We start from the raw sequence: 27,725 nt of genomic DNA, 5'->3' as shown, positions 1-27,725 counted from the left end.
GCAATCTCCAAGGAGAGCAAAGACAACCCAGAAGGTCAGGGAGGGCATGGGCAGACCTGAATCACATTCATACAGCAAAGGAAGTTGGGGGTGGAGGAGTCTCCCTGGTGCCCTCCATAAGAAGCCGGAGCACAGGGTCCTCTTCCTAGGACACACAGGTCACCTCCTCCTGCACAGCAGAATATGAACCCCTGAGATAACCTGTATTCCTTCATCAGACACCTGACTGGTAACACTAGTGATGACAGGTCTGGGCCCTCCACAGGCATCACTCAGCTGGACCTTTTCCTGCCCCTAGAGTAGACTGCCACTCCCTGCTGGGAATAAACCCCACCTTCCCTGAGCATTGAGATCACAGGGCAGACTGGGCTCTGCTAGGTTTTGGGATCTCAAGGAAATACACTCTTGACTATAGGAAGTTTAGGGACAAGGCCCTGGGTGAGCTGCTGGTCTCTCAGGACACAGGACTTTTCTCAGCCTTTCGGCTCAAAGTATGTTCTAGAACACTGAACAACAAAGGAATAGAAGGATGGGAGGCATCACCCACAGAAGACAGAGCAATGTACACACATAGCCTCCACCCCTAGCCCATCTGACTCCATGAAGTGCCCTCCTCTGGGAGGAGACTGTGGTTTGGGAATAAAAGCAGAGCAGACACCAGAGGAGCCAAGCTTGGCAACAGCCTGAGAGTCAAATCTCCTCTCCAGAGGAAGAGCCTCGCCCACAGCAGAGACCATGGAGTTCACCTCAGCCCCTCTCCACAAAGCACAGGTCTTCTGGAGAGGACTCCTGCTCACAGGTGAGGAGACATTCCTCAGGAGTAGAGAGTTGGGGAGCTCAGAGACTGGATATGGTCTTCTGGGAGAGGGAAAGAGCCTGAGAAATGACATCTGGCTCTGTTTGAAGCCTGAGACCATCAGGAAGCTCACAGTGAATGGGTATCGGTAAGTGGGGAAGAAAAACTCATTTGCTCCCCATTGTAGATTTATCAGCACTGGCCACTGTATCCTGATGTCTCAAGTTGACAACTCCATCAGGGTGACTCTCCAAGTAAAACTCAAAGTGGGCGAGTAAACAACATCATTATGTAGGACCCTGAGAAATCTGCAAATAAACCCCAGGCTCTGGGACACTCATTTGCTCACTGGTATCTGAGCTTGTTTCAGACAGGGTGTTTAAACCAAAATTAAACTAGTCCTCCTCACAAAGCCCTGCTACTATTGGGCAGGAAGACAGAGCAGCAAGGACATCTAGCACTTCAGAAGAAACAGAGCAGGGAAAGGTCATAAAATGAAGGCACAGAGTCTTTAGAGGAGGAGATCAGACAAGGCATGCTACACTCACCATAGATTCTGAGTGTGAGTAGGGATCTGAGGGCAGTGAGGGCTGAGCTGTGTAGACACTATGAAGCCAGTTTCATAAAGTGGAAAGAAACAGGGATACTGATGAATGGGGGTGATGCTGGTAACTCTCCTTAACAGGACACAAACACCAACGCTGAGAGTTAAATACTCACATTTCAAGTTTCCACCAAAAGCAAAGGTCCTAATATTGATAGATTTTTTTCTCTCTTCCCTCTTAGTCTCTCTTTTAACCTACTGGACTGCTGCCGAAGACATCACTCTTGAAGCAGTTCCACCCATTGTTGCTGTAGGGAGTAGCGTTTTTCTACATGCCTACAATGTGCCGAATTTTATAACCTGTAACTGGTACAGGGAAGAACAATTTAAGAGGTACATGATATCCATAAATATTCGAAAACAATTATTCGATTATGGGAAAGGATATCAAGGTAAAGTGAAAACGTTCGAAAATTGCTCCCTGCACATCAAGAATGTCAATAAGGATGACGCAGGAGGCTACAAGATTTTGGTGAATGTTGATGATAGTAATCATCTGAGTCAATACGTAGAGTTTCAAGTATACTGTAAGTAATTCTCTGCAACCTCTGGGTCATGGGTGGAGCTAATCCTACTTCACCTATAGGGCTGTCATTCCTGGATGATTCTGTGTTTTGGTCCCCACATTGTGATACAAACATTTAGTAAAGGACACACAGTGGAGAAAATGGCAATAAATCAGGATGCCTCACTTGAATCCACCCTCAGAGAAGAGGCAGTGAGGTAACTGAGCTCAGGCATGTTAGACTCTGCCCAGGGACTTAGATGCTTATCATGAACATGGCCTTGAGGAAGACCCTTCAGGACTCAGGCAGGGCCAGGCTGAGGAAACCATGAAAGTCTCACAGAGAGATGACCCCCGATAGCTTTGCTCAAGAATTCCATGCCCGACTGGACCAGGAATTCCAAAAAGCTTGTAGACTGGGTTGGAATTTGATCTCCTGTTGGAGCTGACAGGGGACAATGAGGGATTCTAGACTGGGAGCTGAGTGACAGTCAGACCCTGAGATCCATGTCTGAGGTAGGCCACCTGGGCATCTCCTTCTGAGACTCAGTGTGCTCAGCATATGTGGAAGGTAGGAAAAGCGATCAGCCAGATCTGATGGTCTTTTGAGACCTCCCAGGAAGGTCATGAACCCTAAAGAGATAGAAGAAAAAGTGTACAAATGGCAGCTCTTTGCCTCTTGGGTCCCGCCCAGGGATTATTTCCTGCAGGCAAATACTAACAGACACTGCTTGGTGGAAGGTAAGGTCATTGTTCACATTTAAGGTTAACTTTCAGGCATGGCAATGATCATTTACCATGTGTCCTATTATAGGGAAACTGAGACAGGAAACACAGTCACTGAGTCAGGGTCACACAGGTTGTAGATAGCACAAGCTTTCTGTCCACAGCCACATCTCCAGCCTCCCCACCATGGAAATGGTACTAAGTGACCTTCACTCTTCTAGATCATTTCATGGAATCAGGACTCCCTGATTCATGTCAATCAACATCAAACACCTGACAAGAATGGCCCACCTGTGGCCCAGCTGGACCTAAATGTCAGCCAGATCCTGAGCTGTGTGAAATCTGACAGGTTGTCAGGTTTCTCAGGGAGGCTCAATGAGAAGACTAATCATAACCTATCTGTAGGACAGCCCGGAACAGCAAAGGATTGGAGGACTCTGGTTTATACTCAGCAGGGGAGGTCAGTGTAGTTGGAGGGACTCAAACCTTGTGTCTCAAGGCAGGCAATGGGTCCCCGAGGACCAGGAGATAAAATGAGGTCTCTGAATCCAAGTCTTGACCAAACACTGCAGTTCAGTTCACTCATGAGAAAGTCTTTTCTTCTCCCATACACAGCACAGGAGGGCCCATTATCTCTGAGCACTCAGCCACTCCATCTGCCTGTAATTTGCTTCCTGCCTGATTCTTTTTTTTTAAATTTTTTTCTGTTTCTAATGTTCTTTTTCTTTTTTTCCATTTTTATTAAACTTTCTACTTACTCCACATACTATCCACAGATTCCCCCTCCTATCTGCTAACACCCCCCAGCCCTCTTTCCCAAGCCACCCTGCATCCCAACATCCCCCAAAACCAGGTCTCCCATGGAGAGTCAGCAGAGCCCAGCACACTGAGCCTACCCTGCCTGATTCTTTAAGGATCTGGGTTGGCTGGAAGTTAAGAGACTTTCTCTGGTTGTAAGAGGCCTTTGCAAGAATCAGAAGTACCACACAGGGCAAGCATCCCTCTGTGGTCAGCACAGCACCACTACCCAAGCCCAACATCAAAACCAACAAATCCAATCCCACTGATGGTGAGGACTCAGTAGCATTAATGTGTGAGCCTAAGACTCACATAAGAATACAACCTACCTGTGGAGGATAAATGATCAAAGTCCCTCAGAAGAGGACAGGCTGAAACTGTCCGAGGACAACAGGACTCTCACTTTACTCAGTGTTGTGAGGACTGACACAGGACCTTATGAATGTGAACCTGGAACCCAGTGAGGGACTCCCCAAGGACCCATTCACTCTTAACACTACTTTAAATATTTTGTTTCATCCTGGTCCCAACTGCCTAAATACAGAGGGCTAGAGCTACCATACTCAGTCCCAGTCCCCTTGGGTTCATAACATAGACCTACCATACAGATACCTAGGCTGCCAGCAACCTGATCCACCCCAAGGACATGTAGACAGGCCCAGCATTGAGCTTGATTGGGATCCAGGGACTTCTCCTTCCAAAGAGGCTCAGGGTGATGGAGACAGGGGACATGTCAGACTCAGTCTCAGTGCACACAAGAGTGTGCAGAGGGGATATTTGTGTGTTGTGCTTGAGAGAGATCAGGGCTTTTGCATGCTGAATGAGTACTCTTCTGCTAATCTACAGCCCAGCTCTGGGTAGGACCTGCTCAAATAAGGTTAAGGCATAGCTCAAAGAGATACTATGGTGTTCTATAGACCAGGATTTCACCTTCCCTCTGCTGAAATCACATGTGACATTATTCTGTTTACTCCAGATGGTTCAGATGTCCTGATTATATCCCCCCTCATTATTCATTTCCATTGAAGGACAAGCCTCACATCTCCTGCCACACAGATGCTAACCCCCCCTGCACAGTACTCTTGATTTGTCAATGGAGAGCTCCAGTCATCCTCTATATTCCCAAAATCAATACTAATAAGAGTGGATCTTATACCTGCCTTGTCAATAACTGTCACTGTCCTCAGTAAGACCACAGTCAAGAACATTACAGTCGTTAGTAAGTGGATCTCTGAAATATCAGAACAAGGTTTGGAGTGGAGTCTTTTGGTTTTCTGGGAAGGTGCAGAAGCTTTTAATTTCCAGCCCATGTTTATGGGAATGGACAAAACTCAGTCTTCTCCAGAGCCTGATGCTCTATCCCTATGTCTAATGGCCTTCTGGTTCTCTGGTATCTGGCTGATAGGAATGGAGCTTGCAATGTGAAGAGGAAGTTCTCCCAGTCTTGGAAAGCCTTTGGTTGTGTGAGGGACGTTCCACGGTTAAGAGATTCTTAAGAACAAGATTTCTTTCTGTACCTACCACAAGCTTTCCTGTCCACTCCATTTTGTGACCTCCATGGCCTACAAGGAACACACAGGACTTTCAACTGTGCCCACATTCTTATTCTTCAAATTGGCTGAGAATATTCCCCACAGATGGGGACTAGACCTCTGCTCCCAGATGTGCTCCTGTCTCATGGATGTGGTGTCTGGCTCAGCTCTGACTCCATGGGATGGAAAGAGTGTGTGGAGAAGGTGTCTGGGGGCCCTGTTCTGAGTCAGGGTGAACCATGTCACTGACAGTTGATGATGCTCTTTTGCTTACTCTTCTCAAGGTTCAAAAAACAAATGTCAGCTGAGGGTGGTGGCCCACACCTTTGATGCCAGCACTGAGTAGGCAGAACAGGTAGATAGTGTGAGTTTGAGGCCAGCCTGGTCTACATAGCAAGATCTAAGCAATCTAGGACTGTACAGTGAGACCCTGTCTCAAAAATATCAGTACTGAGGATTAGAGTGGCAGGCTGTGGTCAGCACTGTGATTATTCACTTCTTCTCTGTAGTATTTAATCCATATCCATGGGGCAGGAAATACAATATTTCTATAAACAGAAATTCTTCAGTTAGGGATTTCTCCCAGTCCTGAGGTATAGCCTTTAACACCTTTAAGATTAGCTGGGCCATCTTAACCCCATGACAAATTATTTAATTAAATATAAACATAACGTTATTTCATAAAAGAGGGACCTGATTGTTCACACTCACAGAAAGTGGGAGCAAGAATTTCCACAAACATCATTGGGAAATACATTCCCCCCACCATGAGATTTCTGGACAGGTGAGTTGAAGTGTAGAATCTACGCAAGTACCCTGCTTCAGGGTCACTGTGAGTGATCTTGATGGAGTAAGATTCAGCTCTCTTCTTGCAGACCATATCTTCAACCCAACGATGTGATCTTGCAGAGCGCCACTTCTTTCTATGGACCCTGAGAGCTGTCTGAGATCTCTGAAGGTGACATACTCTCAGCTGGCTCCATCCCTTGTTTATCCACAGATCCAGTGACTAAACCCTCCATCCAAGTCAACAAAACCATAGGCATGGACCTCGTCTCTGTGTTCCTGAAGTGCCTGTCAAGAAACATTGATAACTCCATTAATTGGTTCTTCAAAGGCCAGAGTCTGAGTATCACGAATAGGATGAGACTGGCTGAGAACAACAGCATCCTCCAAATATTCCCTGCCAGGAGGGAAGATTCTGGGGACTATCAGTGTGAAGTATCCAATCCACTCGGTTCCAAGACGAGTGACCCCCTCCAGCTGGATGTAATAGGTGAGTAACCTCTGTTCCCCTCTTATTCCATAGTATTGGGGGTGGGGCAGTTTCTTTAACAACAGAGTGCAGAATGGGTAAAAGTCACAAGGAGAAAAACATGGTTCAAGTTACAAATAGAGCCAGCTTGGTGATGGATGCATGTTAATCTCATGATAACACATCAAGGAAGCTTAGCACCATTCTGCATGCCTTTTATCCCAGCACACCAGAGGCAGAGACAGTTGTATCTCTATGAGTTCCCAAGCATGTGGTCTTTGTAGCCAGTTTCAGGTTAGCCAGAGCTACATAGTGAGACCCTGACTCAAAAGGGAGACAGCACGAAGCTGGAGGCATAGAAGTTCAAGTCCACTCCACTGAATGTACCAGGCTCTGCTGACTCCCCCTGCGAGACTTTGCCTTGGAGGAGGTGTATTAAGGGTGGATTAGAGGAGAATGCTTGGGGCAGGAGGAGGCAGGACAGGGGAATCTGTGTTTGATATGTCAAATGAATAGAAAATCTCTCTTTATAAAAAATAGAAATGCCAGGCTAACCCAGATTACATTGTGAGATCCTGTCAATAATAACAATAAATGTCAATATAGCAAATAGAAATGCAAAGTGATTAAGAGTTTAGTGTCTGAGTCAGACACACAGTCAACACTCAGAATGTAGTAAAATATTCATGTTCCTCTATGACCCCCTACACACATATTCAAAACTTTTTTAGATTATTTCTAATACCTAATATGAATACTGCATAGACACTAGTTTTATTGTGTTGAGTACAGGACAAAGATAAGAGGAAACAATACATTTTTCACTGTAGACATATTTTTCCAAGTAGTTGTTTCCAGGGTTTTGATCCATAAATATAAAATCCATAGATATAAAGGACCTGTAATGACTTTTTTTTACTAAATTTGCATATTTATTCATTTTGTGTGCATTTCCCACACCAATATGTGGAGTTCAGGGGACAGTTTGTGGATGCCAGTTCTCCAGGGACAGGGGATTGAACTTTGGTTGCTGAACCAGCCCTTTATCTTCTAAGCCATTTCACTGGCCCACATTTGTTTTTGCATTTATTTCCATGTGGCAGTTGGGGGGTAGCTACAGGAGGCACTCTTTCCAACTGAGCCATCTTTGTGGCCCAGTTACTGAGTTTCCTATCCTCATGCTAACATTGACAGCATGACCTTTTTGCACAAGACTATTTTTTCTGGTAACTGTTTTTTTTTGTGATGTGCAATAGTGTGTGTGTGTGTGTGTGTGTGTGTGTGTGTGTGTGTGTGTGTATGTGTGTGTGTGTGTATGGTTTATGAGACTGGAGAGATAGCTCAATAGCTAAGAGCCCTAGCAGCTCTTCCAAAGGACAGGGGTTCAATTCCCAGCACCCACATGACATCTTATTACTGTCTCTAACTAAAGTTCCAAGGAATTCAACACCCTCTTCTGTCCTCCTCATGTACCAAACATGTGTGTGGTGTAGAGATATATAAGCAGCCAAAAGGCCCATATGATGCATCTGGCATCATAACAAAGACAGCATTTGAAATCCAATTTCAAGGTGCTCTCATCCTGTCTCCTAAAAGTCTGATGGACAGTAAGAAGGCCTTCAAATTTCTGTAACTCAATAGGACAACTCTGTTTGCATACCAATTAATTCAAAAGAACCAGCAGAAATGAATGTTTTTAACAAACATGAAAAGTGACAGATGAAATGCTGGATATGCCCACTGTTCAGATCTGACATACATTATAATATATATGCAAAACTGTGCCCCATAAACACACATATTGATAATATTAACTAATCTTTAATCATGGCCAGTGTGCATGAGCAATTCTGGGATTTCCAATTCTATTTCACTGAACTGTATGTCTGCCTTTATGTCAGCATGAAGACTATTTTGATGGTTGCAGCTTCGTATTATAATTATGAAATCATGTAGGATGTCGTGGAATTTTATTCTTGTTTTTTTTCAATATAGTTTAAGGCCAGGTAAGGTGGTGCTTGCATCTAACCCTAGCTCTTGGGAGCAGAAACAGTTTGATCTCTGGGAGTTTGAGGCCAGCTTGATCTATATAGTGAGTTTTAGGAGAACTAGAACAGAATTTACTATTTCTGTGCAAAATGCCACTGGGGTTTTGATCTGATGTGCATAAAACTGATAGACTACATTCAGGGATATTGTCATCTATTAAAAAAAAGTCTTTCAGGCAAGCTGGCTCATGCCTGTAATTCCAGCCACTCAAGAAGTTGAGGCAAGAATATCAAGTTCTAAAAGTGCCTACCACAACCACTTCAAGGCCAGCCTGATTAATTTAGTGACATCCTGTTTCTAAATAAAAATTAGAAGGCAGAGCTTAGAGTATAGCTTAGTGGTAGTGCATTGCTTACCATGCACAAAGCCCTGGGTTCAATCCCAGTACTGCAGAACAACAGTGATAATGAGATTAAGTCTTCCAACCCATCAACCCCAATGGCTGTCATTTCTTGTCTTCTTTCATCATCTCTTATTTGGTAGTGCAAGTCTTTTATCTCCTTGGTGGAGTTAATTCTAAGTATTTTATTCTTTTTGGTGCTTTCATAAATAAATACTTTCTTCATTTCCTTTCTAATTGTTCACTGTTAAGGCTGGAACTATTGCTCAGGGGCTGAACACTTGCCAGGCATGCATGAGGCCCTAGGTTCAAGCTCCACTACTGTCAGGCAAAACGAAAATCCAATTGTTCATGGTTAATAGTAGTATACAGAAATACAGCTCACTTGGGCATGTTCATTTCATTAGCCAACAAATTTACTAGTTTTGTTCATTTAGTTCTGAGAACATTCTGGAAAACGTTAGGGATTTTCTATGAACAAATTCCTGTCATCTATAGATATCTTTAGCACCTCATAATTGGGCACCTTCATTTCATTGTCTAGCCTAATGGCTCTGTGTAGCACTCCTAAGAGTCTCCTGAACAGAAGTGGTCACAGCAGCATCCTGTGTTCTTCCTGATCTTAGAGAGAAAGCTGTCAGTCTCCCCACTGAATATGATGTTGGCTGTCGGTTTCCATGTGTGGCCTTTGTTACAAAAAGCTGATGTTCTATCCAGTTTCAGTGTTTTTATTATCAAAGTTTGTGCAATTTTGTCAATTTTTTGTTGATTCAATCTTATTGGTTATACAGCTATTCAATTTTGTTTCTTTCACGATTCCATCTCTAAAGATTCCAGGTTTATAGGAATTTGTCCATTGCATCTAGGCTACTAAACAGATAGCATGTAACCACTGAGTATTCTTGAAATTCTCCATATTCTTGAGAATGGATAAGGTCTCAAATTGTATTAATACCCATCTCCTTTTATCAAAGTTAATCTGAGAAAAGGTTGCTAATGATGTTAATCATTTTTGAAGAACCAACTTTTGGTGCTTCTGCTTTCTTGCAGTTACTCTAGTCTCTGTTTTGTTTATCTTCATCCTCATCTTTAGTTTTCTCCTTCTACTAGGATGGGGGAACTTTTAGGGGTGCAAGGGTCTCATTATATAACACAGACTTGCCTCAAATTCACATTCCTCCTGCCTCAGCCTGTGATGCTAGGATGCTAGGTTATATCACATCCTTCACCTGCCTCATAGTAGTTTTTAAAGACTTAATATAATAATTAAGTAACCTTTTTGGTAAAATACCACACACAGAGGAAGAAGAAAATGTTAGCTGCAATTATTCCCAGTACTAGTGTTAGCCTTGAAACAAGGTAGCCAGGTCTATCTCTGATTAACCATACAAATTTAAGTAATTTTTAAAACCACTTTAAGCTCCAGTTTTTCATCCTCTGAATGGATATAATTTCTATGTGACAGACTCATCACATAGATGAAACCAGATACAAATACAGGGCCAGCCACATTATAAATACCATACCACCATGGTCAACATTAGCATTAATAATCACTCTTGAGCCGACTGGTGAGGTTTGAGCCCCAAATAGTCACAACAAGGAGTAAAAAGGTTAGTACAGCACTGATACATAAGGGGTGTGGGGAGACACAGTTATCCAAAAGGTGAAGACACTGTAACATGGTTATTAAATGAAAATGGGAGAGAAAACAGCAGGGGGGGGGTCTGATGCAAAATTTCTAAACCTGGTAATTTTCATCCTCCAGGATGTGACCATGATGGGCTGAGACAATCGAGGTATTAGTGGAGGGATATACTTGTGAAGGTGAGCCTGAGATAGCCCTCAGGACACATGCAGATATGATCGCTGTGGAGGCAGAGAAGGAGGCATGATTTAGATTGCAGTGCAGTTCCAACAGAGTTTCTAAACTTTTTATACCCTTATAAAAAGTTTACATCCAAAAAGAATCTATGTATTTAATTAGTCAGGAGACATAGGTGATTGATTATTGAGAACAGCCAATGTAAAGTGAATTTCTTTTAATGAAGGAACAGTAAAAGGCCCTTTTGAAATCTCTTGGGTGAGCTATGTTTTATTTGAAATTAGATAGCAAGGCAAATTATCTTCAGACCTGGTGAATGGACATATCTAAATGATCTCAAAGTATAATTTGACTAAACCCTGGCAGTAAGAGGCATGGTATAGTTTAAAGTGGGGAGCTTAAACATTTTTAAAATGTCAGGGGTAAAGTAAGGAATTTATTCTATTAATATTCAGATCCCAGTCCTCGGGGGAACCTTGATCTGTAGGAGGTGGGAATGGGGGGTGAGCTGGGGGGAAGGGGAGGGGGGCAGGAAGGGAGAGAACAAGGGAATCTGTGGCTATTATGTAGAACTGAATAGTATTGTAAAATAAAAAAAAATAAAATAAAAAATATTTTCATCAAAAATAAAATAAAATAAAAAGAAATTTACTCCAAAAAATTCAGCATATTTAGCCTGTTTCTAAACATAGTTTTGTACAGAGTATTTGATCATTTATAAGATGATCAAGCTTTAAATAGTATACTAATAACTATCTTTAATAGCTTATAATTTATATACGACTTATCCTTAAGAATGTACAGTTTAGGTCGGCCAATCATGTGCATGTTTATAATGACTACTGGTGTTAAGCATGTTTTTGTTTTGGTTGTGAGACAGGGTCTCACTATATACTCCTGGCAGGCTAGCACCAAATTCTCAGAGTACTGGGATTGCAGGTGTGCACCACCATACCTGGCCTGTAAGCATTTCTTTTTTCCTTTTTGTTCTTTTTTGAGACAGGGTTTCTCTGTGTAGCTTTGCACCTTTCTGGAACTCGCTTTGTAGACCAGGCTGGCCTGTAACTCAAAGAGATCCTCCTGCCTCTGCCTCCCAAGCACTGGGATTAAAGGCCACCACTGCTGCTGCTGCCACCACCACCACCACCTGAATTTATCTCCCATTTGTTATGGTGAGACATTGGAAATGTTTCTTGGCTACTCTGAAATATACACTGCCATTGATGACAGTTCTCTATGGGTTACTTCTAACCCACTCCTCTTTCCAATATTATATTTACATATTGCTACCAACAGCTCCTCAGTGTTTCCTTCCCACAGCCAGTTTAGCCATATGTATTTATGTATTTATCTATTAATTATATATACAGTGTTCTGCCTGCACACCAGAAAGGGACACCATATCTCATTACAGATGGTTGTAAGCAACCATGTGCTTGCTAGGAATTGAACTCAGGACCTCTAGAAGAGCAGCGAGTGCTCTTAACCCCTGAGCCATCTCTCCATCCAGGGCACAGGGATTACTTCCTTCAGGAAAATACTAGTAGACACTGCTTGGTGGAAGGTCAGGTCATTGTTAAAATTTAAGGTTAACTTACAGGCCTAGCAATGATCATTTACCATGTTTCCTATTATAGGGAAACTTAGACAGGAAACACAGTCATTCAGACAGGGTCACATAGGCCATCAGTGGCACAAGCTATCTGTCCACACCTACATCTCCAGCTTCCCCACCATGGAGACCTAGTAGGTGACCTTCACTCCTCTAGATCATTTCATAGACTCAGGATTCTTAAAGGGCTCCCAGATTCATGTCAATCAACATCAAACACCTGACAAGAATGGCCCACCTGTGGCCCAGCCAGACCTAAATGTCAGCCAGATCCTGAGCTGTGTGAGATCTCTCACAGGCTGTCAGGTTTCTCAGGGAAGCTCAATTGGAAGACTAATCATAACCTGTCTGTAGGACAGCCCTGAACAGCAAAGGCTTGCAGTGCTCTGGTTTATACTAAGCAGGGGAGGTCAGTGTAGCTAGAGGGACCCGAACCTTGTGTCTCAAGGCAGGAAATGGGTCCCTGAGGACCAAGAGATATACTGAGGTCTCTCATTCTAAGTCTTGAGTGTGACAATCACCAAACACTGCAGCTCAGTTCACTCATGAGAAAGTCCTGGCTATTCCAATACACAGCACAGGAGGCCCCATTATCTCTGAGCACTCAGCCACTACATCTGCCTTTTTTTTTTGACTTTTTTTTAAATTTTACAACACCATTCAGTTCCACATAATAGCCACAGATTCCCCTGTTCTCCCCCTCTCGCTCCCCTCCCCCTCACCCCAGCCCACCCCCCATTCCCACCTCCTCCAGATCAAGGTCTCCCCCGAGGACCGGGATCGACCTGATAGACTCAGTCCAGGCAGGTCCAGTCCCCCCCTCCCAGACTGAGCCAAGCGTCTCTGCATAAGTCCCAGGATTCAAACAGCCGACTCATGCAACGAGCCCAGGACCCGGCACCACCGCACAGCTGCCTCCCAAACAGATCAAGCCAAATGACTGTCTCACCCATTCAGAGGGCCTGATCCAGTTGGGGGCCCCTCAGCCTTTGGTTCATAGTTCATGTGCTTCCATTCATTTGGTTATTTGCCCCTGTACTTTATCCAACCTTGGCTTCAACAATTCTTGCTCATATAAACCCTCCTCTTTCTCACTAATTAGACTCCCAGTGCTCCACCAGGGGCCCAGCCGTGAATGTCTGCATCCAGATTCCTCAGTCCTTGGATGCGGTTTATGGCACAACTAACAGGGTGTCTGGCTATCCCATCACCAGAGTAGGTCAGTTCCTGCGGTCTCTCGACCATTGCCAGCAGTCTTTTGCGGGGGTATCTTTGTGGATCTCCGTGGGCCTCCCTAGCTCTCTGCTTCCTCCCCTTCTCATGTGGTCTTCATTTACCATGGTCTCCTATTCCTTGTTCTCCCTCTCTTTTCTTGATTCAGCTAGGATCTCCCACTCTCTTTCCCTTGACCATCGCCCTTCATTGCTCTCACTCATGACCAGGCTGTTCATGTTGATCTCATCCATTTCTCCGTGTCTTTTTTGGGGTCCCGTTTTCCAGGTAGCCTCACTGGTGATATGAGTAGCAGTCCATTCATCCTTGTTCCACATCTAGTATCCTCCTATGAGTGAGTACATACCATATTTGTCTTTCTAAGTCTGGGTTACTTCACTCAGGATGATTTTTTCTAGATCCATCCATTTGCCTGCAAACTGCATGATGTCATTGTTTTTCTCTGCTGAGTAGTATTCTATTGTGTATATGTGCCACAATTTATTTATCCATTCTTCAGTTGAAGGGCATCTAGGTTGTTTCCAGGTTTTGGCTACTACAAACAATGCTGATATGAACATAGCTGAGCAAGTGCTCTTGTGGTATGATTGAGCATTTCTTGGGTATATGTCCAGGAGTGGTATAGATGGATCTTGGGGGAGATTGATTCCCAATTTTCTAAGAAAGTGCCATATTGATTTCCAAAGTAGTTGTACAAGCTTGCATTCCCACCAGCAGTGGAGGAGAGTTCCCCTAGTTCCACAACCTCTCCAGCATAAAGTGTCTTCAGTGTTTTTGATCTTAGCCACTCTGACAGGCGTAAGGTGGTATCTCAGAGTTGTTTTGATTTGCATTTCCCTGATGATTAGGGATGTTGAGCAATTCCTTAAATGTCTTTCAGCCATTTGAGTTTCCTCTGTTGAGAATTTTCTGTTTAGTTCTAAAGTCCATTTCTCAATTGGTCATTTTGATGTCTAATTTCTTGAGTTCCTTATATATCTGGATATCAGTCCTCTGTCACATGTGGGGTTGGTGAAGATCTTTTCCCATTCTGTAGGCTGTCGCTTTGCCTTGTTGACCGTATCCTTTGCTCTACAAAAGCTTCTCAGTATCAAGGGTTCCCATTGATTGATTGTTTGTCTCAGTGTCTGCGCTACTGGTGTTATATTTAGGAAGTGATCTCCTATGCCAATGCATTCAAGACTACTTCCTACTTTCTCTTCTAGCAGGTTCAGAGTAGGTGGATTTATGTTGAGGTCTTTGATCCACTTGGACTTAAGTTTTGTGCATGGTGACAGATATGGATCTATTTGCAGCCTTCTACACATTGATATCCAGTTATGCCAGCACCATTTGTTGAAGATGCTTTCTTTTTTCCATTGTACACTTTTGGCTTCTTTGTCAAAAATTATATGTCCATAGGTGTGTGGGTTAATGTCAGGGTCTTCAATTCGATTCCATTGGTCCACATGTCGGTTTTTATGCCAATACCAAGCTGTTTTTATTACTGTAGCCCTATAGTAGCGCTTGAAGTCAGTGATTGTGATGCCTCCAGAAGTTGTTTTATTGTACGGGTTTCTTTTAGCCATCCTGGGTTTTTTGTTTTTCCAAATGAAGTTGAGTATTATTCTTTCCAGGTCTGTGAAGAATTGTGTTGGTATTTTGATGGGGATTGCATTGAATCTGTAAATTGCTTTTGGTAAGATTGTCATTTTTACTATGTTAACCCTGCCTATCCATGAGCATGGGAGATCTTTCCATTTTCTGATATCTTCTTCAATTTCTTTTTTTCAGGGACTTAAAGTTCTTGTCATATAGGTCCTTCACTTGCTTGGTTAGTGTTACCCCAAGGTATTTTATGTCATTTGTGGCTATTGTAAAGGGTGATGTATCTCTAATTGCCTTCTCAGCTTCTTTGTCCATTGTATATAGGAGGGCTACTGATTTTTTTGAGTTGATCTTGTATCCTGCTATGTTGCTGAAGGTGTTTATAAGCTTTATCAATTCCTGGGTGGAATCTTTGGGGTCACTCAAGTATACTATCATGTCATCTGCAAATAGGGAAAGCTTGAATTCTTCCTTTCCAATTTGTATCCCCTTAATCTTCTTATGTTGTCTTATTGCTCTGGCTAGAATTTCAAGCACTATATTGAATAAGTATGGGGAGAGTGGACAGCCTTGCCTCGTTCCTGATTTTAGTGGAATTGCTTTGAGTTTCTCTCCATTTAATTTGAGCTGTTTGATTTGGCTGTTGGCTTGCTATATATTGCCTTTATTATGTTTAGGTATGTTCCCTGTATTCCTGATCACTCCAAGACTTTTATCATGAAGGGGTGTTGGATTTTGTCAAATGCCTTTTCTGCATCTAGTGAGATGATCATGTGGTTTTTTTCTTTGAGTTTGTTTACATGGTGGATTACATTGATGGACTTTCGTATGTTGAACCACCTTTGCATCCCTGGGATGAAGCCTACTTGATCATTGTAGATAATTGTTCTGATGTGTTCTTGGAGTTTGTTTGCCAGTATTTTATTGAGTATTTTTGCATCAATGTTCATGAGGGAGATCGGTCTGTAGTTCTCTTTCTTTGTTGCATCCTTGTTTGGTTTAGGAATCAGGGTAATTGTAGCCTCATAGAAGGAGTTTGGTAATGTTCCTTCTGTTTCTATTATGTGGAACAATTTAGAGAGTATTGGTATTAACTCTTCTTTGAAGATCTGGTAGAATTCTGTGCTGAAACCATCTGGTCCTGGGCTTTTTTTGGTTGGGAGACTTTTAATGACTGTTTCTATTTCCTTAGGGGTTATTGGACTATTTAAATAGTTTATCTGGTCTTGATTTAACTTAGGTATGTGGTACCTATCCAGAAAAATGTTCATTTCTTTTAGCTTTTCCAGTTTTGTGGAGTAGAGGTTTTTGAAATATGACCTTATAATTCTCTGGATTTCCTCAATGTCTATTGTTATGTCCCCCTTTTCATTTCTGATTTTGTTGATTTGGATTCTCTCTCTCTGTCTTTTGGTTAGTTTGGATAAGGGCTTGTCTATCTTGTTGATTTTCTCAAAGAACCAACTCTTTGTTTCATTAATTTTTTTGTATTATTCTCTTAGTTTCTAATTTATTAATTTCACCTCTCACTTTGATAATTTCCTGGCGTCTGTTCTTCCTGGGAGACTTTGCTTCTTCTTGTTCTAGTGCTTTCAGGTGTGCTGTTAAGTCACTAGTGTGGGATTTCTCCAACTTCTTTATGTGGGCACTTAGTGCTATGAATTTCCCTCTTAACACTGCTTTCATAGTGTCCCATAAGTTTGGGTATGTGGTGTCTTCATTTTCATTGATCTCTAGGAAGTCTTTAATTTCTTTCTTTATTTCTTCCTTAACCCATTGGTGATTCAGTTGAGCATTATTCAGTTTCCATGAGATTGTAGGTTTTCTGTAGTTTTTGTTGTTGTTGAAATCTAACTTTAATTTTTTTTTTTTGGTTTTTTCGAGACAGGGTTTCTCTGTGTAGCTTTGCGCCTTTCCTGGAACTCGCTTTGGAGACCAGGCTGGCCTCGAACTCACAGAGATCCGCCTGCCTCTGCCTCCCGAGTGCTGGGATTAAAGGCGTGCGCCACCACCGCCCAGCGAAATCTAACTTTAAATCATGGTGGTCTGATAGAACACAGGAGGTTATTCTGATTGTTTTGTATCTGTTGAGATTTGCTTTGTGGCCAAGTATGTGGTCGATTTTAGAGAAAGTTCCATGGGGTTCTGAGAAGAAGGTATATTATTTCTTGTTAGGATGAAATGTTCTGTAGATATCTATTAGGTCCAATTGGGTCATGACATCAGTTAAGTCCTTTATTTCTCTGTTAAGTTTCGATTTGGGAGATCTGTCCAGTGGTGAAAGTGGGGTGTTGAGATCTCCCACTATTAATGTGTGGGGTTTTATATGTGGTTTAAGCTTTAGCAATGTTTCTTTTACATATGTGGGTGCCCTTGTGTTTGGGGCATAAATGTTCAGAATTGAAACTTCATCTTGGTGGATCTTTCCTGTGATGAGTATGTAATGTCCTTCTTGATCTCTTTTGATTGATTTTAGTTTGAAGTCTATTTTGTTGGATATCAGGATGGCTACCCCTGCTTGTTTCTTAAGACCATTTGATTGGAAAGTCTTTTCCCAGTCTTTTATTCTTAGGTAGTGTCTGTCTTTGAATTTGAGATGTGTTTCTTGTATGCAGCAGAAAGATGGGTCCTGCTTTCGTATCCATTCTGTAAGCCTATGTCTTTTTATAGGTGAATTAAGTCCGTTGATATTAAGGGATATTAATGACCAGTGATTGTTCATCCCTGTTATTTTTGGTGGTAGTGTGTGTGTACTTCTCTTCTTTGGGGTTTACTGTTGTGGCTTTATCTATTGCCTGTGTTTTCGAGTGTGTGTCTGACTTCCCTCGGTTGGAATTTTCCTTTTAGTGCTTTCTGTAGGGCTGGGTTTGTGGATAGGTATTGTTTAAGTCGGGCTTTGTCTTCGAATGTCTTGTTCCTTCCGTCTATGATGATTAAAAGTTTTGCTGGGTATATTAGTCTGGGCTGACATCCATGGTCTCTTAGTGTCTGCATTACATCTGTCCAGGTCCTTCTGGCTTTCAAAGTCTCCATTGAGAAATCGGGTGTTATTCTGATGGGTTTACCTTTATAGGTCACTTGGCCTTTTTCCTTGGCTGCTCTTAATATTCTTTCTTTATTCTGTACATTTAATTGTTTAATTATTACGTGTCGAGGGGACTTTTTTTGGGGGTCTAGTCTGTTTGGTGTTCTATAGGCTTCTTGTATCTTCATAGGCATTTCCTTCTTTAAGTTGGGAAAGTTTTCTTCTATGATTTTGTTGAATATATTTTCTGTGCCTTTGAGTTGGTATTCTTCACCTTCTTCTATCCCTATAATTCGTAGGTTTGGTCTTTTCATGGTGTCACAAATTTCTTGGACATTTTGGTTCATGACTTTGTTGACTTTAGTGTTTCCTTCGACTGATGAAACTATTTCTTCTACTGTATCTTCAATGCCAGAGATTCTCTCTTCCATCTCTTGCATTCTGTTGGTTCTACTTGCATCTGAAGTTCCTGATCTCTTACTCAGGTTTTCTATTTCCAGCATTCCCTCTGTTTGTGTCTTCTTTATTTTTTCAATTTCCCTTTTCAGGTCTTGGACTGTTTCCTTTGTTTGTTTCATTGCTTTTTCATGACTTTCTTTCAGTACTTTATTGTTTTCTTCCAGTACTTTATTGTTTTCTTTCAGGACTTTATTGTTTTCTTCCAGAACTTTATTGTTTTCTTGCAGGGCTTTATTGTTTTCTTCTAATTTGTTTGCCCTTTCCTCTAGTTGTTTACAGCGTTCTTCCAATTTTCTTGTCTTTTCCTCTACACAAGCCTCTACCTTCTTCATGATGTTACTCATAAGGCTACTTTCTTCTGCTTCTTCCAATTTTTGATGTTCAGGTCTAGATGTTGGAGGCGGGCTAGGTTCTGGTGATGCTGTATTGCTCTTCATTTTGTTGTATGTACTTCTGCCTTGACGTCTGCCCATCTCCTTGTGGTTCCTTCTTGGTCTTATCAGTGTACTTGTTTCAGAAAGAGCTGACAGATTCAGGAAGTCTCTCTCTCTTGTCCAAAAGGGAGTTCCCTTGTGGGCAGGATGGAAGCTCTTATCTGGACCGGAAGTCTCTGGTCCAGAAGGGAAGTCGGAGCAGGATGGGAGCTGGGGGCCGGTCTCTAAGTCTCAGGAGGTGGCTGGGGTCTTGGGCAGATGGGCGTGGGGGCAGGGCCCAGAGATTGCAGGGGCTGCCGGGGGCTTGGAAAAGGGGATCCCTGCCGGTGGGGCTAGAAGGGGACCTGCCCGGTGGCCAGAACCTGGGGCCAAGTTGGGCAGGTCTTCCGGGAGTGGCTGGTGCCCAGGGCTACATCTGCCTTTAATTTGCTTCCTGCCTGATTATTTAAGGATTTGGGTCAGCTGGGAGTTAAGAGACTATCTCTAGTTGTAAGAAGCCTTTGCCAGAATCAGAAGTACCACACAGGGCAAACATCTCTCTTGGTCAACACATCACTGCTACTCAAGCCCAACGTCACAACCAACAATTCCAATTCCATGGAGGACGAGGACTCAGTAGCATTAGTGTGTGACCACAAGACTCAGAATTTAACATACCTGTGGAGGATAAATTACCAAAGCCTCTCAGAAGAGGACAGGCTGAAACTGTCTGAGGACAACAGGACTCTCAGTTTACTCAGTGTTGTGAGGACTGACACAGGACCCTATGAATGTGAACCTGGAACCCAGTGAGGGACTCTCCAAGTGATCCATTCTCTCTGAACATGACCTGTAAGTATTTTCTGTTTCATCCTGGCCCCAAATGTCTAAATATAGAGGGCTAGATGTTCCACACTCAGTGCCAGTCCCCTTGGGTTTATGACACTGACTACCATACATTTACCTAGGCTACCAGGGCATCCTGGTCCAGCCCAAGCACATGTAGACAGGCCCAGCATTGAGCTTGAATGGGCTCCAGGGACTTCTCCTGCCTATAGAGGCTCAGGGTGATGGAGACAGGGGACATGTCAGACTCAGTCTCAGTGCACACATGAGTGTGCAGTGGGGATGTTTGTGTGTTGTGCTTTGTCCTCAGACACTTTCAGCCTGTCCTCTTCTGAGAGAGATCAGGGCTTGTCATGCTGAATGAATACTCTTCTGCTAATCTGCACACCAGCTCTGGGTAGGATCTGCTCAACTGAGGTTAAAGCACAGCTCAAAGAGATACTATGTCCTTCTATAGACTAGAATTTCCCCTTCCCTGTGCTGACATCATGTGTGATTTTATTCTATTTTCTCCAGATGGTCCTTATGTCCAGATCATATTCCCCTCAAATATTCATTTCCATTGAAGGACAAACCTCACATCTCCTGCCATACAGTTGCTAACCCACGTGCACAGTACTCTTGGTTTGTCAGTGGAGAGCTCTAGTCATCCTCCCAAGAGCTCTATAATCCCAACATCAATACTAATAAGAGTGGATCTTATACCTGCCTCATCTATAACTGTTATTGTCCTCAGTAAGACCACAATCAAGAACATTACAGTTCTTAGTAAGTGGATCTCTGAAATATCAGCACCAGGTTAGGATTGAGTCTTTTGGCTTTCAGGGAAGGTGCAGAAGCATTTGATTTCCATCCCAGGACTATGGGAACAACCAAAACTCTGTCTTTCCCCAAGCCTCCTGCTCCATCCTTATGTCTATTGGCCTCCGGGTTCTCTGGTTTCTGTGTGATAGGGATGGAGCTTGCAATGTGAGGAGGATTTTTTTCCAGTATTGAAAAGTCTTCAGTTATGTGAAGGACTTTCCATGGTTAGGAGAGCCTCAAGGTCAGGATTTCTTTCTGTGCCTAACACAAGCTTCTCTGTCCCCTCCATTTTCATTTTATGACCTCCATGACCTACAAGGAACACCCAGGGCTTTTAACTGTGCTCACATTCTTATTCTCCAAATTGGGGAAAAATATTCCACACAGATGGGGACTAGATCTCTGCTCCCAGGTCTGCCCCTGTCTCATGGGTGGGGTCCAGGCTCAGTTCTGACTCTATGGGATGGAAAGAGTGGGTTGAGAAGGTGCCCTGGAGCCCTGGTCTGAGTCAGGGAGAACTATGTCACCAACAGTTGATGATCTTTTTCTTACTCTTCTCAAAGTTCAAAAAACAAAATCAGCTGAGCATGGTTGTGCACACCTTTGATGCCAACACTGAGGAGGAAGAGGCATGTAGATAGTGTGACTTTGAGGCAGCCTGGTCTACATAGCAAATTCCAAGCTAGCCAGAACTGTACAGTGAGATCCAGTCCCCAAAAAAATCAGTACTGTACATTAGAGTGGTAGGCTGTGGTCAGCACTTTGATTATTCACTTCTACTCTGTAGTATTTAATCCATATCCATGGGGCAGCAAATACAATTTTTCTACAAACAGAAATTCTTCAGTTAAGGATTTCTCCCAGTCCTGAGGTCTAGCCTTTAACACCTTTAAGTTTAGCTAGGCCATCTTAACACTATGACTAATTTTTTAATAAAAATTAAATGGTTATTTCATAAAGGCAGAATCTGACTGTTCACACTCACAGAAAATGTGAGCAAGAATTTACACAAATATCAGTGGGAAATACATTCCTCCCGTCCCCCCAACGAATTTTCTGGACATGTGGCCTGAAGAGGCTCCCAGTGTGCAATCTACACAAATACCCTGAGTCAGGGTCACTATGGGTCATCTTCATAGGAGTAAGATTCAGCTCTTTCTTCACAGACTATATCTTGAACATGTGATCTTGCAGAGGGTTCCTTCATTGTATGTGCCCTGGGAGGTGGCTGAGATCTCTGAAGGTGAAGGACTCTCAACTGCTCCCCTCCACTGTTTATTCACAGAACCAGTGACTAAACCCTCCATCCAATTCACCAACACCACAGTCAAAGACCTGACCTCTGTGATACTGAAGTGCTTGTCAAACGACACTGGGATCTCAATCCATTGGCTCTTCAAAGGCCACAGTCTGAGGATCACGAATAGCATGAGGCTGTCCCTGAACAACAGCACCCTTGAAATAGTCCCTGCCAGGAGTTGGCATTCCGGGGACTATCAGTGTGAAGTATCCAATCAAGTCAGTTCCCAGAGGAGTGACCCCATCCAGGTGGACATAATTGGTGAGTGACCTCTCCTCCCTTGTTACTCCATAGCTTTAGGGTGGGGGCAGTTCATCAACAGAGTGCAGAATGGGTCAAATCACAAGGAGAAAAGCATGGCTCAAGATACAAATACAGCCAGCTTGGTGATGGATGCATGTTAATCTCATGATAACACACCAAGCAAGGTGAGCACAGTGCTGCATGCCTTTAACCCCAGCACAACAGAGGCAGAGACAGTTGGATCTCCATGAATGCCTAACCACCCTGGTCTTTGTAGCCAGTTTCAGGTTAGCCAGAGCTACATAGTCTCAAAAGAGAGAATACGAAGCCAAAGGCATAGAAGTACAAGGCCACTCAACTGAATGGACTAGACTGTGCTTTCAACTATGCTCCCATTCTTATTCTCCAAATTGGAGGAGAATATTCTCCACAGATGGGCACTAGACCTCTGCTCCCAGGTCTGCTCCTGCCTCAGTTCTGACTCCATGTGATGGGAAGAGTGGGTGGAGAAGGTGCCTGGGAGCCCTGTCCTGAGTCAGGGTGAAATAAGAAACTGACAGTTGATGATGCTCTTTTGTTTACTCTTCTCAAGCTTCAAAAAACAAATAGCAGCCAGGCAGTGGTGGCACACACCTTTAATCCCAGCACTCAGGAGGCAGAGGCAGGCAGATCTCTGTGAGTTTAAGGCCAGCCTGGTCTACAGAGCAAGATCCAAGAAAGGTACAAAGCTACACAGAGAAACCCTGTCACGAAAAACCAAAACAACAACAACAAACCAGAAACCAAATAGCTGAGTATGGTTTCACACATCTTTAATGCTAGCACTGAGGAGGGAGAGGCATGTACATAGTATGAGTTTGAGGAGAGCCTGGTCTACATAGGAAATTCCAAGCAAGCTAGAACTGTACAGTGAGACCCTGTCTCAAACAATATCAATACTGAGGATTAGACTTGTAGGCTGTCAGCACTGTGATTATTCACTTCTTCTCTGTAGTATTTAACCCATATCCATGTCACAAGAAATACATTTTTTTTTCTACAAACAGAAATCCTTCAGTTAGGGATTTCTCCCAGTCCTGAGGTATAGACTTTAACACCTTTAAGATTAGCTGGGCAATCTTAACCCCATGACAAATTATTTAATTAAATATAAACAGTAGGCTATTTCATAAAAGACGGACCTGACTGTTCACAGAAAGTGTGAGGAAGAATCCCCACAAAAATCTTTGGGAAATACATTCCTCCCAACCATGAGATTTCTGGACTTTTGGGCTGAAGAGGCTCCCAGTGTGGAATCTACACAAATACCCTGAGTCAGGGTCACTGTGAGTGATCTTGGTAGGAGTAAGTTTCAGCTCTCTCCCTACAGACCTTATCTTGAACCCAAACATGCAATCTTGCAGAGTGCCCCTTCATTCTATGGACTCTCACCTGGTCCCTCCACTATTTATCCACAGATCCAGTGACTCCACCCTCCATCCAAGTCACCAACACCACAGTCAAAGATATGATCTCTGTGTTCCTGAAGTGCTTGTCAAACAACACTGGGATCTCTGTCCATTGGCTCTTCCAAGGCCAGAGTGTGGAGCTCTCAGACAGGATAAAGCTGTCCCACAATAACAGCACCCTCCAAATAGACTCTGTGAGGATTGAGGATTCTGGGGACTATCAGTGTGAAGTATCCAATCAAGTCAGTTCCACGAGGAGTAACCCCATCCAGCTGGACGTAATAGGTTAGTGACCTCTGTTCCCCTCTTATTCCATAGTGTTTGGGGTTATGGCCAGTTTCTTTCTCAACTGAGTGCAGAATGGGTCAAAGTCACAAGAAGAAAAATATTGTTCAGGAAACAAATACAGCCAGCTTGGTGAAGGATGCATGTTAATCTCATGATACAACACCAAGCAAGGTGAGCACAGTGCTGCATGCCTTTAACCCCAGCACAGCAGAGGCAGAGACAGTTGGATCTCTATGAGTTCCCAATCACCCTGGTTTTGTAGCCAGTTTCAGGTTAGTCAGAAATCCATAGTGAGACCCTGTCTCAAAAGAGAGAGAGCATGAAGCAGAAACATAGATTTACAAGGCCAGCTCAGATTACATTGTGAGACCTGGTCAATATTAACAACAGTAGATGTCAATATAGCAAATGGAATTGCAAAGTGATTAAGAGTTTAGGGTCTGAGTCTGTCATACAGTCAACCCCCAGAAACTAGTAAAATATTCATGTTACTCTACACTTCTTTCGACACATTCAGATCTTCTTTAGATTATTTCCAATGCCTAATCTGAATATTGCATAGACACTAGTCTTATTGTGTTGAGTACAGACACAGATGGGAGGAAACAATATACTTTTCACTGTGGAGATACTTTTTCAAGTAGTTTGTTTCCTATGTTTCAATCTATAAATATAAAATGCATAGACAGAAAGGACCTGTAACGAGTTTCTTACTATATTTGCATATTTATTCATTTTGAGTGCATGTCCCAACCCATTAGTGGAGGTCAAGCGACAATTTGTGGGAGCCAGTTCAATCCAAGGACAGGGGATTGAACTCAGGTTGGTGAACCAGCCCTTTATCTGCTAAGCCAGTTCCCTGGCCCACATTTGTTTGTGCATTTATTTCTGTGTGGCAATTAGGGGTAGGTACTGGGAGGGAGTACAGCAGGCACTCTTCCCAACTGAGCCATCTTGGTGCCCCATATACTGATTTTATCTTCATGCTGACATTTGAAGCATGACATCCCTGCACAAGATGCTTTTTTCGAGGAACTGGTGTTTTTTTTTTTGGTGTGTAGTAGTATGTGTGTGTATATATATGGTTTATAGGACTGGAGTGATAGTTCAATAGTTAAGAGCCATGGCAGCTCTTCCAAAGAACATGGGTTCAATTACCAGCAACCACATGGCAACTTATTACTGTCTGTAACTAAGTTCCAAGGAATTCAACACCCTCTTATGTCCTCAGGTACCATTCATGCATCTTCTGTAGAGACATATAAGCAGCCAAAAGGTCCATATGATGCATCAGGCATCATAACAAAGACACCATTTGAAATCCAGTTTCAAGATTCTTTCATCCTGTCTCCTAAAAGTCTGATGACTTTCAGCTCTGATCTTTGATCCATGTAGAGCTGATTTGTATATGTTGTTAGTGAAGGCTTAACTTCATTCTTTTACCTGGATATCCTATTTTCCCAACATCCCTTGTTTAACTGATTATTCGTTCATCATTGAACAATCTTAGCAGCCTGATCAAAACTCATCTGGTTGCGGAGGGTCAGATGGATAGCAAGAATGCCTTCCAAATTTTGTAACTCAATAGGACAACTCTGTTTCACACCAATAAATTCAAAAAGAGCCAGCAGAAATGAATTTTTTATATATATTTTCTTTTTTATTAAGATATGTTCTATTCGTTTTACACATCAATCACAGATAACCCTGTCCTCCCTTCTCCTACATCCCAGCCTTCTCCCCCAACACACCCCTCATTCCCAACACATCCAAGACAAGGTCTTCCCTGGGGAGTCAGCAGAGCCTGGTACCTACTTTTGTGGCAGGTCCAATCCCCATGGCTGAGCTAAGTGTCTCAGCATAGACACTAGGTTTCAAAAAGCCAGCTCATGCACTAAGGACAGGTCCCAGTCCCACTGCCTGGGGTCCTCCTAAACAGTTCAAGGTAAACAACTGTCTCACTTATCCATAGGATCTAATTCAGTTCCATGGGGGTTTCTAGGCTATTGGACACAGTTCATGTGTTTCCACTAGTTTAGCTAGTCGTCTCTGTACTTTTTCCAATCATGGTCTCAATATCTCTTGCTCATATGATCCCTCCTCTCTCTCATCAATTGGACTCCTGGAGCTCCACCTGGGGCTTGGCTGTGGATCTCTGCATCTGCTTCCATTATCCCTGGATGAGGGTTCTATCATGACAGTTAGGGTGTTCAGCCATCCCATCACCAGTGTAGGTCAGCTCAGGCACCCTCTCCACCACTGCCAGTAGTCTATAGTTGAGTCATCTATGTGGGTTTCTGGGGACCTCTCTAGAACTCTGCATCTTCTTATGCTCATGGTGTCCTCATTTATCATAGTATCTTTTTCCTTGTTCTCCCACTCTGTTCCTGATCCAGTTAGGACTTCCTGCTCCCCTAAGCTCTCTTTGCCCCGACTCTTGCCCTCCATTACCCCCTCTAACCCCAGCTTGATCATGTAGATCTCATCCATTTCTCCATCACTGGGCAATCCTGTGTCTTTCATAGGGTCCTCTTTATTAGGTAGTCTCCCTGGATCTGTGAGTTGCAGTCTGCTTATGTTTTGTTTTTCATCTAGTATCCACTTATAAGTGAGTACTTACCATGTTTGTCTTTCTGAGTCTGGGTTACCTCACTCAGGATGATTTTTTCTAGTTCCATCCATTTGCCTGCAAATTTCATGCTGTCATTGTTTTTCTCTGCTGAGTAGTACTTCATTGTGTATATGTACCACATTTTCTTTATCCATTCTTCAGTTGAGGGGCATCTAGTTTGTTTACAGGTTCTAACTATTCCAAATAAGGCTGCTATGAACATAGTTGAGCATGTGTCCTTGTGGCATGATTGAGCATTCCTTGGTTATATTCTCAAGAGTGGTATAGGGAGTCTTACGGGAGATCAATTCCCAATTTTCTGAGAAACCACCATACTGATTTCCAAAGCGGCTGTACAAATTTGTACTCCCACCAACAGTGAAGGAGCATTCCCCTTGCTCTACATCTTCTCTAACATAAGCTGTCTTCAGTGTTTTTTATCTTAGTCCTTCTGACAGGTAGGTGTAAGATGGCATCTCAGAGTCATTTTGATTTGCATTTCCCTGATGACTAAGGATATCTTTCAGCCATTTGTGCTTCTTCTCTTGAGAATTCTCTGTTTAGCTCTATAGCCCATTCTAATTCAACTGATGTGTATTTTGATGTCTAATTTCTTGAGTTCTTTATATCTTCTGTATATAAGCCCTCTGTCAGATGTGGGGTTGGTGAAGACCTTTTCTCATTCTGTAGGCTGTCATTTTTGTCTTAGTTACTGTGTCCTTTGCCTTAGAGAAGCTTCTCAGATTCAGGAGGTCCCATTTATTAATTGTTGCTCTCAGTGTCTGTACTACTGGTATTATATTTAGGAAGTGATTTCTGGTGCCAATGTGTTCAAGACTTTCTCTTCTCTGCTGTGGGATGTTCTATATGTTAAATGTGTTGCTCTGATTGGTCAATAAATAAAATACTGATTGGACAGTAGCCAGGCAGGAAGTATAGGTGGGACAAGGAGAGAAGAGAATGCTAGGAACAGGAAGGCTGAGTAGAGAGACACTGCCAGCTGCTGCCATGGAAGGTGTCATGTAAAGATACCAATAAGCTGCCAGCCACATGGCAACTTACAGACTAATGGATATGGGTTAATTTAAGATATAAGAACTAGATAACAAGAAGCCTGCCTGGGCCATACGGTTTATAAGCAATATGTCTCTGTGTGTTTACTCAGTTTGGTCTGAGCGGCTGTGGGACTGGCGGGTGAGAGAGATTTGTCCTAACCATGGCCAGACAGAACTGGAAAAAACTCCAGCTACAATTCTCTTACTTGCTACTTTCTATTCTATCAGGTTTAGAGTAACTGGATTTATGCTGAGGTCTTTGATCCACTTGGACTTAAGTTTTGTGCACAGCGACAGATATGGATCTATTTGCAGTCTTCTACATGTTGACATCCAGTTATGCCAGCACCATTTCTTGAAGATGCTTTCTT

The 27,725-nt window shown here is 42.9% G+C and overlaps 1 protein-coding gene and 1 long non-coding RNA gene across 4 annotated transcripts in view; one reads left to right on the top strand and one right to left on the bottom strand.

Annotated features, from left to right (window-relative positions):
- Positions 1–521: 521 nt before the first annotated feature.
- LOC102923004 (cell adhesion molecule CEACAM1-like) overlaps positions 522–27,725 on the top strand; it is a 35,421-nt gene continuing 8,217 nt past the window's right edge. The window contains exons 1-5 of one of the 2 annotated variants that reach the window (XM_076574201.1): positions 522–799; positions 1,583–1,927; positions 5,962–6,237; positions 21,695–21,970; positions 23,410–23,685. In XM_076574201.1, coding sequence (XP_076430316.1) covers positions 736–799; positions 1,583–1,927; positions 5,962–6,237; positions 21,695–21,970; positions 23,410–23,685 — 1,237 coding nt within the window. In that variant the 5' untranslated portion in view covers positions 522–735. The remainder of the gene's footprint in view (positions 800–1,582; positions 1,928–5,961; positions 6,238–21,694; positions 21,971–23,409; positions 23,686–27,725) is intronic. The other variant, XM_076574198.1, reaches the window with a different exon arrangement.
- Positions 5,572–27,725, bottom strand: part of LOC143273862 (uncharacterized) — a 68,555-nt gene continuing 46,401 nt past the window's right edge. For both annotated transcript variants that reach the window (XR_013052095.1, XR_013052098.1), the window contains one exon: positions 5,572–6,035. This is a non-coding gene — a long non-coding RNA (uncharacterized LOC143273862). The remainder of the gene's footprint in view (positions 6,036–27,725) is intronic.

This window comes from Peromyscus maniculatus, chromosome 1 (assembly GCF_049852395.1).
Source record: "Peromyscus maniculatus bairdii isolate BWxNUB_F1_BW_parent chromosome 1, HU_Pman_BW_mat_3.1, whole genome shotgun sequence".
NCBI lineage: Eukaryota > Metazoa > Chordata > Mammalia > Rodentia > Cricetidae > Peromyscus > Peromyscus maniculatus.
This window is presented reverse-complemented; position numbering and strand designations above follow the sequence as displayed.